General features: G+C 34.0%; 2 protein-coding genes across 6 annotated transcripts in view; both read right to left on the bottom strand.

Annotated features, from left to right (window-relative positions):
* The window catches only part of LOC119073854, a 97,783-nt gene that overhangs the window by 62,529 nt on the left and 22,250 nt on the right, over positions 1–13,004 (bottom strand). Inside the window, exon 1 of one of the 3 annotated variants that reach the window (XM_037179714.1) lies at positions 1,221–1,516. The exons of 1 other annotated variant lie outside the window; for it this stretch is intronic. In XM_037179714.1, the coding sequence (XP_037035609.1) occupies positions 1,221–1,288 (68 nt within the window). In that variant the 5' untranslated portion in view covers positions 1,289–1,516. Of the gene's footprint in view, positions 1–1,220; positions 1,517–13,004 lie in introns of those variants that run through there. One more of the 3 variants, XM_037179711.1, reaches the window with a different exon arrangement.
* LOC119073830 (toll-like receptor 7) lies at positions 8,975–12,550 on the bottom strand. 3 transcript variants are annotated; one of them, XM_037179636.1, is made up of 4 exons: positions 12,427–12,550; positions 11,604–11,858; positions 11,139–11,532; positions 8,975–11,076 (listed from the first exon to the last, which is right to left on the bottom strand). In XM_037179636.1, the coding sequence occupies exons 1-4, from the start codon at positions 12,440–12,442 to the stop codon at positions 9,108–9,110; spliced, it is 2,634 nt and encodes an 877-aa protein (XP_037035531.1). In that variant the 5' UTR covers positions 12,443–12,550; the 3' UTR covers positions 8,975–9,107. The 3 variants fall into 3 exon arrangements, with proteins under 3 accessions (XP_037035531.1, XP_037035532.1, XP_037035533.1); XM_037179637.1 differs by having other exon boundaries at positions 8,975–11,085; positions 11,148–11,532; XM_037179638.1 differs by having other exon boundaries at positions 11,604–11,819; positions 12,427–12,540.

Here is a 13,004-nt window from a genome sequence, read left to right as displayed (position 1 = left end):
TTAAAGCTTTACACGAACTTTCGTGAAACTTTCATAAATTTTATATCGAAAGTAAACAGAAATTGCAACTGGTGATTATTGATGTTCGTTATCCGATTGGATAATGAATAATGCGGCACTATCTTAACAACAACGAATTTATCGGTAAGATCTTCATCAAAATATGTTTGATGAACATGCACAGCACAGTAACAGTCTTTTTACTATGCGGTATGGCATTAGAGTGCGTGTGAATTTAATTTATTAAGACGCTGTACAGTACATTGAGACGTACATAGACAATAAATTACAAAAACTCAGATGGAAACAACGACTCTGAAAGATATTCTCACTTGAAATTTTCAGTGGTGGTTTAACAGAACTACTTCCATATAGGATTGAGGATGGTCGGAATATTTTGCGAAACATCTTCAGTCAAACAAAATATTCAATAATAATTGTACAAAGTTTGGGTTTCAGTTTTCGAATGTAAATTAACATTTGCCAACTTGTTTATTGTTTTTTGTTGTTGTCACAAGCTAAATTAAGTGTGTGACCACACTAGAGATATTATATAAAAACAAGTCTCTTCATCAGATCTAATCAACATATGTTAACAAATTAAAATAATTTTTATTTTGTAAAAACTAAAGGCTTCGGCTTCCGAGTTACTCGAAAAATATTTTTTTTAAAGAATCCTTCGTTGATCGCAAGGAATTGCGTAATTAGTCAGTTTATTAATTAAAGTCGTTTAGGTCAGGTTAAGATGTGTACTATCGCAAATGTTTAGCCTGGCCTTAAAGAAATTGTTTAAAACATTTCCATTTCAAATATTTTAGGAAAGGTTCAATAGCAGGGAAAATATATGTTATCCTACTCTGACAAGTGTTTCTCGTCATATACAATGTAAGAAAAGTTTTTATATCTAATCTAAGATTTTTATCGCTTGTGCGAATTCTGCAATACGTCGTGACAAAAGCTACTGTAGAATTTACAAAGACTTTTTGAATGTTCACACAAGGCAAACATATCGAATCTATTACTTCATTTTTGATCTAACAAGCTTCAAGGAAGATTGATGCTAAATTTGTTACTTCATTTGTTTAAACACACATTTTGCTGAGGTAAAAGCAAAATAAAATGATCGAGGTGTATTCCCACCTAATCCCTCTAGAACGTGCGAACACATTCTTAACAATTAAATATTTATCCTGATTAGCCATTATGATGAAATCACTCACCTCCTGTCACGTCTCCTTTTATATGTTCCAGATTTGGATTTAAGTGTACGATACACTGACATGACCATCTTTAAGGTATATCCGTAATTAGTGTATCCTTCTGTTGATTGCTTTCACTTGGCAAATGAATGCCTGGCTGAGAGTTCACTTATATTCGTTAATTTTATGATTCACTTCACAATTGTATCATCTTAGGATGATGATGATTATATCCACTGGCATTTACGAAATGTAATCAATTTTTTCAGAAATAAATCCGAGCCAAATAACAACCGAACAATTTGACCTTAGCACATCAATTCACTCAAAAAAAAATGTTATAATTTATTTTGCTTGTATTAAATATCGGGTTGCATAATTATTTTTCCTTGAAGTTTAAAATAAAAATTTTTGCTGTAAAACACTGTGAAACAGAAATCATTTTTTTTAATGTGTAGAAAATTAAAATATCGATTTCGCTGCAATAACTGTTCAAGTACGTAAAGTAAACAAAATTCTTTTTGTTTCTTGGCGTTGCGATACGTTGAATATTTAATTAATTTCAATTGAAAAATCCAATTATTTATTAGATATTTTGCTTATAGCCGCACCGTTGAGCTGATTAATTGAACAATATTTTTATAGTAAAACTTATTTACGATTTTTTGTTGTACATTTTAGAGATCTATTTTTGTATTTTGTTCAATTATATGGAAAACATTCAATTGAATAGGTAATTTGATAATAACAAAAATATTGTTCAGTAGCTACGAACTTAAAGGAAAACTTTCTATTTTTTTCTGTTCCGACTTTTCAATCTGACAAAAAAACTGACTGAAATACTACATGCTGGCATTCTGAGTCTCTTAAATTATTTACATCTTTAACTTCTGTTGTCGACAATCAAGAATTTTGAGATTGTGATGGAATAACATTCTTAATGTCAAATTAGGATTAGGAGTAAAAGGTGATGAGGCCATGTTTTGAATTTTTTAACTTATCCTTCATTATTTCTCAAGCGTGTGAATGACAAGATTACACTGTACCTTTCCGGCCCATTTACTTTCAGAAACTACTCACTCATCCGTTATCGTAAATGGTTACGAAAGTAAGTGATGATCTTTCAAAGCCTTTGTCCTGTAACTATCTTTTACAGGAAAATGTTTGTTAAAATGAATGAAGTAAAAGATTTTTTGCTTCAAACACCACTGTAAACTACCCTGCACTCTAAATAAAAGAAGGAACAGACTTTATCATTACGACGCGATACCGTTTCTAAAAGGTTAAAGAGTATGTAGAAGGGCTTTCATTGACATCTGAATCATATTTGTCTTTCAGTGCATTTGTGTGGGACATAATCCACTTTTAGCGGACATTACACCTATAAGGTTTCCGACAAAAAATATCCAAACAAAAAATTTATAATTTTACTCCTTACATTCGGTCACCTTCATTTAATTCCTACTTGTTAATATGAAGACATTAATGGACGTTTTTAACAAACCGAATTCCGAGCAAAAAAAGTGTTTCTATGAAACATTTAAACAGGTGCGCCGAAAATGCTAACATATCAATCGTCAAATGACACATATTATATTCATTTTTATTAGTTGGTGACCTTAGTGCCATGTCTTGATGGTAATGATTGCCTTTAAAGCAAAAGTTACAATCGAATGAATGCCATAAAAATACTTCTTCAACTATCACACGTTTTACCAATTAGAAGAAAAAAATGAATTTCGTTAATGCGCGGAATTTCAACCGTTATTACTGAATACGGATCCTATGCTAACATAAATCACTAAAATTTCTTTGAAATTTCACATACTCGACAGACGATTTATGAGTTTAAGTCAAGGTTTAAGCAAATATTTTCAGATCTAGAAACATCTGATGAATAAGTCAAATATATGCACAAGATATACAAGAAGAAAAAACTTTAAGTCGTCGTCGAGGTAAAAAAACCCTTCACAAACTTTGAACCGCTGGTAAAATCTTCAATTTCCCATGATAGACACAACACCATAAACTGATTTTATTGTATTTATTTAACACTTGAAAGAACCCTTTTTTCCATTTATTTTCAATAATTTTTCAATTATACCATACGCGCAACGAAAAATCACATTGCCATAAATTGCGATCGCACGAGCAATAAAACTTCAGTCCACGACGGTTCAAATAAAACAAAATAACAATACCGCAAAAGATAAAATGTTTGGAATCGCTCAACGGTATATTATAAAAATATATAAAAAGAAAAACAACGAAAAACGCAAAAATGATGTTCGTTTAATGAAACAATAACACCTTGGATGTTGTGTAAAAATTAAAAGTACGGTCGATGGTATTTCTTCGTACAATATAATATTTCGTTTTGTTACTAACCTCAACATTTAAAACAAAAATCATGCACTCAGAATTTAAAGCGCACTCGATTTCACAGAATAATATTTACTCGAGTATGAATTTAATATTATTATTCATGTGTTTTTTCACCGATGATGAATCGACAGGTTGGCAACGATATCGAGGTGGGGTGGCAAAGTATTGTCTCTCTTTTTTTTTAAACAAAAAACAATTCAATTAAAGAAAATTCACTCCAATTTTCAAATTTCATTCAATAACGGCTAAAGGCCGGTGAGGACTAAATCGTTCATGGTTAATAAAATGTTGTTGAACGTTGACAATATTTCGATGAAATATATGCAATAAATAAAAGTGAAAGTTAACTGCTGTCCGAAAAAAAACAGGTATTTTAACCAAAGAGTACACTTCAATGTATGATGTCACTTTTATATCATATTTGAATGTGGTCATCATGGCTCATAAAGTCATAACATATATAAAGGTAATGTATTATACAAAAAAAAAACGAAATAACGAATAACAGTTTGCTTTCGATAAACGATGGCTTGCCAGTTTTTAACCGCCAATTATTATTAATTATTATAGATAGGTTGCCTGTCGTGTGTGTCTTGATAGAATTGAAGTAGAGAATTTTTAGAAATTGAAAATCGGTTTTGCCGGTAAGCCGACGTGTTAAGTATTACGCCATTGAGTGTTTCAACTAATACTTAATTTAAGTAATGTTTTATTGAAGTTGAAAAGAAGACGTTTTTATATGGACTATGGCTACCTTTCCGCAGAATGTCTTAAACAAATGTTTCTTTTTATTTATAACCAATATATTCTATTTGTATAAAGCTTTAAATACCGCCGAAATCGTAAAGCAAAAAAACTATATTTGAATTTACAAAATAAAAAATGTTTGCACCAAGCCTAGATATAACGACCTTAATCGACACTGATTTTAAACAAAAGTAGCCTTAACACTCAGTCTACTTGACAACATGTTAAAGATTAAAAACCAAAAAAAAAACGAAAATCTGTTTAGGTGATAATCGTTCAAGTTCAAGACAAATATTAGTTACAAATTAAGCAAGTCCGATTGCGCCTATCATTTTGTATTTAAAAATTCTATATATTGACCACTTTTTCGAAACGCCTGTTGCCTTTCAGTGTACTATGTGTATTTCGGTAGTCAGTCCGATCCTGATCGAAGCAACTGTATGAACAATACTGGAAGCGGGATCCTAAGGTAATTACAAGAAATCAACAATACCCTTTCTCTTAACGTAACTCTAGCACCTACTAGATACGTGTGTATATCCAGCATATCGAGTATATTTGAATATTTTGCGTATAAATCTTTAATCATTCAAAAAAAAATTTAGAAAGAAAATTTTACAAAACAAATGCGTCACAAGTGGCAGATGTTGAGCAAACTACGGTTAGGAAAATGGTTAAAATATGGAAAAATACGTACTGAAAGATGGAATTTAAACGGAAGACAACCGAATCATCTGCCACTGTGTGACGCAATTTTGTTTTTGTAAAAACCTATTTGAAACACTAAATTCCAACTGAGCGACATTTTTCATTATTGCCACTGTTTTCTACTTCCAAAACTCACACCACCACCATCCATCCGTCAAGTATGGGTTGTATCCAACTTTTGAAAATTCCATTCTTATTTTTGGCCTATTATTACCAAAATTTCAGGAAAATCTATAGGAGCGTTTAGGAGTTGCTGGATCCAACTTTTCCATAGGAACTAACTAAATAAGTAACTAACTAACGTAGGCATTATCTGAAAATTCGAGATTTTGCTTATTTTCATACAAACATCAATATTTCGAAGTTCAATCTCTCGGCCAACATTGAAGCTGCAGTAACGTGTGTTAGCTCGTTGAACTCGTATGGATTACTAGATTCCACATATCTAAGTCATGGGGTCATTGTAGCTAAGGGGGAGAAGTAAAAAAGTTGCTGCAAATATGCTCCGCCGTCACCAAAAAATTGTTTTGTAAAACTTTTTGTAAAACATCGACCACTATTACACCGTAGACCGATATTCATGAGAGTCCGAAATATTGCGCCATCTCGTGGCAGACCGGTAAATGATACGTCGAATAAAAGCAGCATAAAGCCTTTATGGGCAAATTCTTAACCAACTTTTCAGGAGGGTAAAAACCGGCCTGACCCTTCTCGTCAGAATGCATGGAAGTTGAAGTACATTTTAAGTAAAAATGATTTAAAATAATTTTGAATGAAAAAAAACGTAAAATTGACGTTTTATTAAACAAATATGCAAACTTTATCGATCTAAATTAAACTTTTTAATTTTTCAAAAGATTACATTTTTCTGTTCTGCTAAATTCAAAATGTTGATCAATTTAAATTGAATCTACTGCCTTTGGTGTTGTTGTTGTAGTTGAAGAAATATAGTCGGAATAATATTTTAGAGGCCATTCGTATTTACGCTCGGTTATGTCTTTCTTTTCTGAAAAGAGTTAATAAATGAATCAAACAAAAAGGCAACGTTTTAAAATTTGATGAAGTTTTATCTGGCATATTTAACGAAATGCCTAATTTGTGAAAAATGCAGTCTAATGTTGAAGAATAACAAGAACTAGAACATAGGTCTCCAATTGGCTCTTCCAAGTAATCGCTGCTGATTTATTTTAAATTTTGCTGATCATTAAATCGAATAAACATAAACAATTGTGAAAGAAATTGTTTAGTTAACTATACAAAAAACATGCATACAAATTCCTAAAAAATATTATTGTACATTGTTATTGCACACTTTAAATTTTTTTTAAATTAATTTAAAGTGATAAAGCGAATGGAGCATACGTTGAAATGTCGATTAGATTGATAACAGAAAATTAACATCAGAGTTTGAGATGACGAACTCTGACGTTTGTGTCGAACTTTTTTATATACGATTTATTATCTCTTTTCGATTGTTTTACGCCGTACAAAGTTTTCTTAGAAAAAGTTCATTGAAAGAATCTTTGGAACAGAAATTTAAAAGACGGCACCAACAAATGAGTGAAATTATTATAATTTTATCATTACCTCCTCCATCAGGGATGCAACGAAGCTCCACTTTAGCATGATCCATATAAAATTGTTCATTAATCTCAATCACACAAAATGTTTTTACTTTATTTTCCATTATTTCAATGTTCGACTGCAAATAGCCACCACTGCTCATAGTATAGCCTACATCAATCAACTCAATATTCGCTCCACTTTCCACTTCATTCACTTTTGTCAAAGTTGCATTCACCTTCTCTTCTATTTCGTCAAATCCCGATGACGCTACTTTTACGCTCAATAAACTTATTAGGAGTACAAAACCACACACTAAGCTAAATTTATTCATTTTCACTTTGAATATTCTCTAAAATTGTGAATCAAATCGAGTCAACAATTGATGTGACATTGAAGTAGACAAACGAGCAAGTATCTTAAATTTGATTATGCAAGAGGAAAATAACAAAAGTTCAGGGTAATGTCATCAGACTTATGGATTTTTTTCAATTTTTATTTTGGTTGTGTATAATCAACATTCAAAAAGTGTGTTAAATATTTATCAAAAATCATTAAAACAAAAAAAAAAATTCTAACCGAATCTAGAATGATTCTTTCTTTTGCGAATTTTCGATGACCAAGTGAAAATGATAAGAGAAAAACACTTGGAATCAATTCGAATATTTGGCTTAAACGCTTCATTCAAATGATGTTATGACAAATATCAAAGAAAGGAAAAAAATTGCGCGAATTAGCGTATAATGTACACCCAGAAAAAGAAACTTCAGACAATACTCCGCGTATGTGTAAAATTCATCGAAACGGTATGATATACATCATTGACATATATGATACATGGACAATGTTTTCTATACGTGGGACACGTTGACAACGTAGTTACGTATTTCGATTGTCAGATTTGAACATTCATGTGCTACGTATTATAGTGATGTACGTGGAATGTGAATAACTTACGGGTGGGACGGAAATTAAACGCACATCACGTATGTTTAACGTATATAGTGGATGTTGGTCTTAAACATTGAATTTGGATCATATTTATATATATTTCTTAACACGAAGAAGATCAACTACAAAATTGGTTTTTAGTAAATTAGAGAAATCTCGACAAAATAATTTCATTTTTTGTGAAGTAGTTTTATTTCGTAATCATATCAGAAAGTTGAAATTATCTGAAATTGATTATAAGCATTTTGATAATCCATAACTATCTTGCCATCAAGTCGACTTAAATTCAATTATGTTAAAAAACGACATATAATTATTTATGTGCGATACTTTATAACGTTCTATGCGTAACTTATACGCCACATACGTATATGGCTTTTAAAGTACGCTTCAACAATAAGAAATGTCAACCAACACTACTGTACTGCAACATTAGAAAGATCGTTGGCTCATGATCCAGAGGTCCCCGGTTCAATTCCCAAAGAAGTCAATTTTTAATTTGAAATATTTGTTACCAATAACTTCTAAAATGTATAATAACTACAATAAGCTGCTAATATGGTGTCTACCGTAGATGAATTCAATAAAATTCATATTTTTAAATCTTTGTGGAAGAGAAATACTTCTCGCACGTATTATATTCGAGCCGGCTGTATAACTACCTTACCACACTTTTCAACAGGGGGCACGAATGATATACGCATAGCACGTAGGAAATTTCGCTCTGTGTACATTGTGCACATTTGAGCACGAGAAAATGTGAATTTTGGTCGAGGGGAAAACCACAATTAAAAGTCTTGTCCCACCGTTCGACCATTCGCCCTTTATTCGCCTTCTATTTCCCCAATATTCGCTTGCACTTGCATTTCCCTTTATTCGCACATTTTTTACCTTAATTCGCTTCTCGAAAATTCTGAATGTGGAAAAAAATCATTCGGGAATTGAGCGTTGAGTAGGTTGTAAAAAACATTATTTTTGATTCGCTTAATTGCATTTAATATATCTGTGGTCACCTTTTCCTTAATTTTAGACCAAACAAACTTTCATAGCTGGCGCAACAGCTAAATCAAATATGACTGCCCGACTGTAATTTAAATATTCAACTTTTCGTTTTAGTAAATTTGTGTACTGTACTGTATAGCTTTTTTTAGCCACCATATATTTGAATTTGAAAGTTTGCGGCGCCATCTTACGTGTTTAGCCTTGTTTAAACATGTACTAGCACAACGCACTTCAAGCAAAAGTGCTATTAATGACAGCTGCCAAATAGAGTACTATTTTGTATGAAATTTTATCCCCACTCTTTTTACAGTGTAAAATTTTGTATGGAGCACTGTCAAGTTTCAGTACCCTATTTAGTGTACCACTTTTGCTTGAAGTGCGTTGACTAGCACTATTCGAAAGTTGGGATTAAGAAATATAATTTTGGCCACTGTACGATTTACAGTACAGTTCTGTAACAAATTCAATTCAATTATGGCAAAGTTAATAAGAACCAGATGAACCAGATAGAATAGTGTTTTGACAAGGTGCTTCCCCGAACGCTTAAATATTTTAAGAACAACTAGCCACGACAATGGCTTGAAATTCCATCAAATCCTTACTCTCATTGCTAAGCTTGAAATAATTTTCATTTTTATTTTCATCATCATGAAATACGTTGTCTATGCAACGATTTTCCGCAAGATTGATATAGTTTACATGCTTGAACACAGTGAAATCAGCTCTAATGTGTCGTAGGTCACTGCCTCGCAAATCGATGTGTTTCAGACGGTAATTACTTTCGAACAAGCTTCTCGGCAACGATTGTAGCCCAACTCCTCGTAAAAAGATTTGCTCCAGATTCGAATTTGAATTGAAGATATTTGCGTTCAACGTGGTAAATAAATTGCCGGACAAATTAACGATCTTAAGAAGCGGATTGTTGCGAAATAGATTTTCCGGCACGTTGCTCAACATATTTGTCGAGAGAAAGACGGCTTCAAGTTTACGATTCGTTCGAAACAATTGCTCGTCTATATCTCTCAAAGCATTCGAATTAAAGTTAACACTCTCCAGTAACGGATTATTTTCAAACAATTTCCCAGGTATGGATGATAATAGATTACCCGAGAATCTAATTTCCCGTAGTCTTGAATTGAATTCAAAAGTGCGTTCGTCTATTCTGCGCAGAGAATTCAAGTCAGCGTTTACAAAGTCGAGCATTGGATTGTGTCTGAACAAATGCGCAGGCAATGTAACTATAAGATTGAATGGGAAAGACACATTCTGAAGCAAAGGATTTTGATCAAATAAATTTTCGTCAATCGCGGTAATAAAATTTGCATCAAGATTAACAAACTGTAACCGCGGATTGTTGCGGAATAATTTGTCAGGAATGTGAGTCAGTTGATTAAACTGAAGGTCAATCTCTTCAATTCTTACATTTGTTTCGAAAAATCGTTCGTCTATGACTTTCAATGCATTTTTACGTGCATTAAACTGAATTAGAAATGCCATGCCTTGCAATAGGTGCTCTGGTAGAAATTCCAGTGCATTCGATTCCAGATGAAGTGATAAAAGTTTGGAGTTTGCTGCAAAACATTGTTCGTCAACTGTTTTGATGCGATTGTTAGATAAATCAATGAATTGCAACTCTGTATTATTTCGGAATACATTTTTGCTGAAATGTCTTAGTCGATTTGCCATTAGGGCAACTGAGACCAGGTTAGCATTTGACTCAAAAATGTTCTCACCAATAGTTTCTATTGAGTTGTAGTCAAAAGAAACAGACTCGAGCAATGAATTATTTTGGAATAGATTTCGAGGCAACGATTGCAAGGCATTCGATTTCATTACTACCTCTCTCAATTTAGAATTTCTGCTAAATGTGGCCGCATGAAGTAATTTCAGTAATTTGCTATTCTCCAGACTAAATGTTTCCAAATTCGGAAGATCCCACAAAGAATTTTCATCGAATTCGGCAACGCTACTTTTATGAAATAGAATCAGTTCCAAGCGCGTCAAGTTCTGAAAATTCGATCGAGAGATACGTCTCGTATCGACGGACACTATCAGTGAAGTCAAATTTGTGAAAATAGCTCCGACATTACGAGGAAGCGAAGCCATTACTCCACTGAAAAACATGATTATTTCAACGTGTTCATTTCCTTTGCCAAAATGATGCCAACCGGTGAAATTTGTCACCACAAAATGTTCTTGTCTGATATTCAAGTCTACTAGCAAACAACCATACGCGCCCTGGGGACCGTGTATATAAAAACAGTTCAGATCGTCCTTCGTGATTGAAACACCTATTTTTCCTCCAGATTGCTCGACTTCGGCCGCTATCCAATCCCTCAAAGACGGTAATTTTACATATGACGCTACTTTTAAAACATTCCCAGTTCCCTTCGGGCGAACAAATGACACGGTTCCGAATTGAACCCAGCCGGAACCGGCAACCGCAAAAAATCCTCCACCTGAATCGCCTTCGTTGGGAGTTCCGCTGCCCTCAGCGCAAAACGAACGTTCCGAAACGTACCTTAAAATAGAGTTTTTGTAAAGTGTAAATCAAGAAATGAAAAAATGAAGTCCTAAGCGCACCTAGCTATGCCATCGTCTCTTTCATAACAATATGTGTCATTCAAGGCATTCACCTCGATTTTCCTTGGAATACCTTCAGCAGTTCCATTTTCCGTTTTACCCCATCCGACAACGGTTCCTGGAAGTCCGTCCAACAAGTAATCGGCAGGAGGCATGCAAACCGGACGAATATGATTCGAAAACGTAATTACTTCGATCAAAACCAGAATCGCTATGTCTGCGTCATATTTTTCTTCGTTGACTTTCCAATCAGGATGTACAAGAATTTGCACAATACTTTTGTTAACTGCGTCATTCTCACTTCGATCGGTGAGATTGTAAGCCCCAAGACGTACAGAAATCTCGGCCGGTGTAAGCGGAGCACCTTTACCCTTCGTTTGTATGCAATGTGCGGCTAAAATTACACTTCTGTAAGTTGTCAATTCATTACAGCATGAACAGATCCCCATCGAACGACTCGTTTACCTGTGAGTACGTGTTTTTGTGAAATTATTGTTCCTCCGCAGAAGTACTTGAACGTCGCAGAGTAGTATAACGCTGCCATAAACGGCCACTCATCTTTGGCTACTTCTGCTCCACCGATCGTAGCGGTCTTATAGACAATAACCGTACCACAGTTTATGGCATCAATCTGAGAACCACTTACGTCGACTTGAGAAACGCCGATTGTAACTACAAAAACTGCATTGGCAAATAAGCCATGACGAAGTAAATATATTGCTGGATAAGATTAAGGGTATTCGCGGTTGCGACTTATACTCGAGTATATCCAACGCACTTCAAGCATGAGTGGTACTCTAAAATTTAGACTAAATAGGGTAAGCATGAGTGGTACTCTAAATAGTGTACTGAAACTGGACAGTGATATGATAAAACGTAAAACATTGTAAAAACATTTTCATGTAAAATAGAGTACTTCCTCCAGCTGACCACTATGACCACTTTTGCTTGAAGTGCGTTGAGTCGACGGATTTTGGTCAAACCAAATGCCAGTAGTGCTCGACCTCAGGACTCCGGTGAAGCAATTAGTTTTTCAATCGGAACAATACGATATCTGCCAAGCGATAAGGCTTTGTAAAAACGTTTTCATTTGTATGTTCTTCACATCACGTTTTCAAAGTCTTATCGCTTGGCAGATATCGTATTGTTCCGATTGAAAAACTAATTGCTTCACCGGAGTCCTGAAGTCGCGCACTATACACTGAAATTTACGCTTTATATATTTTGGGTCAATCAACTTTCGAGTTCAAGTCTTTGCTTTCAACTGATCAAAACTTCTAACCTATCCCTATGCAGAAAAACATAGTTCCATCACCCTAAAACGTTGTATAAAAAATTGGCCAGCAGTGCACTTCGTTTAAATAGTCTCTTCAAAACTTAAGAACTTTATCTTTTCTACGAAAAATCAAGGTCGCTTTCACAATCACTTCCGTTCTACGAGGAAATACCGAATGAAATATTTCACAGGATTTACAAATGTGTATTTGCTATTTGATATCGAAAAAATCACGTAGCAGACGCTGCGACGTTAGCCCCGTACAAACCTATATAACTAGTGTGTTAGCAACACAAGAGTACATTCGTAGTTTTCGTATTAGAAATTGGTCGAAGCTTAATGCTCTACTACGATATTGGCAACAACCTTTTTTTGGTTGCGAATCCGTCCACTGTAGCCATAGACAAATGATGTTCCCTTACTATTTGCTTTAGATCTCCGTTACTTCGTACAGGTTGTCTGTTATCATAATCTAAACTGCCATTCCAACTTTAACCTCTCAGAATTTCGACTGTATTCAATAGTATATTACGTACCAAGCAAACTTTGGCAAGTGACATTTTTACCGTTCGTTTTCACTCATCCTTAAG

Source organism: Bradysia coprophila, unplaced genomic scaffold (assembly GCF_014529535.1).
Source record: "Bradysia coprophila strain Holo2 unplaced genomic scaffold, BU_Bcop_v1 contig_138, whole genome shotgun sequence".
Classification (NCBI taxonomy): Eukaryota; Metazoa; Arthropoda; class Insecta; order Diptera; family Sciaridae; genus Bradysia; species Bradysia coprophila.
This window is presented reverse-complemented; position numbering and strand designations above follow the sequence as displayed.

Bases quoted from the DNA above. Each gene is read 5' to 3' on its own strand.
- LOC119073830 (XM_037179636.1), bottom strand. The intron at 11,533-11,603 runs GTAAACGAGTCG...GTGTAATTTTAG, and splicing joins ACAAAAACACGTACTCACAG to CCGCACATTGCATACAAACG. The intron at 11,077-11,138 runs GTGCGCTTAGGA...CTCTATTTTAAG, and splicing joins AGAGACGATGGCATAGCTAG to GTACGTTTCGGAACGTTCGT.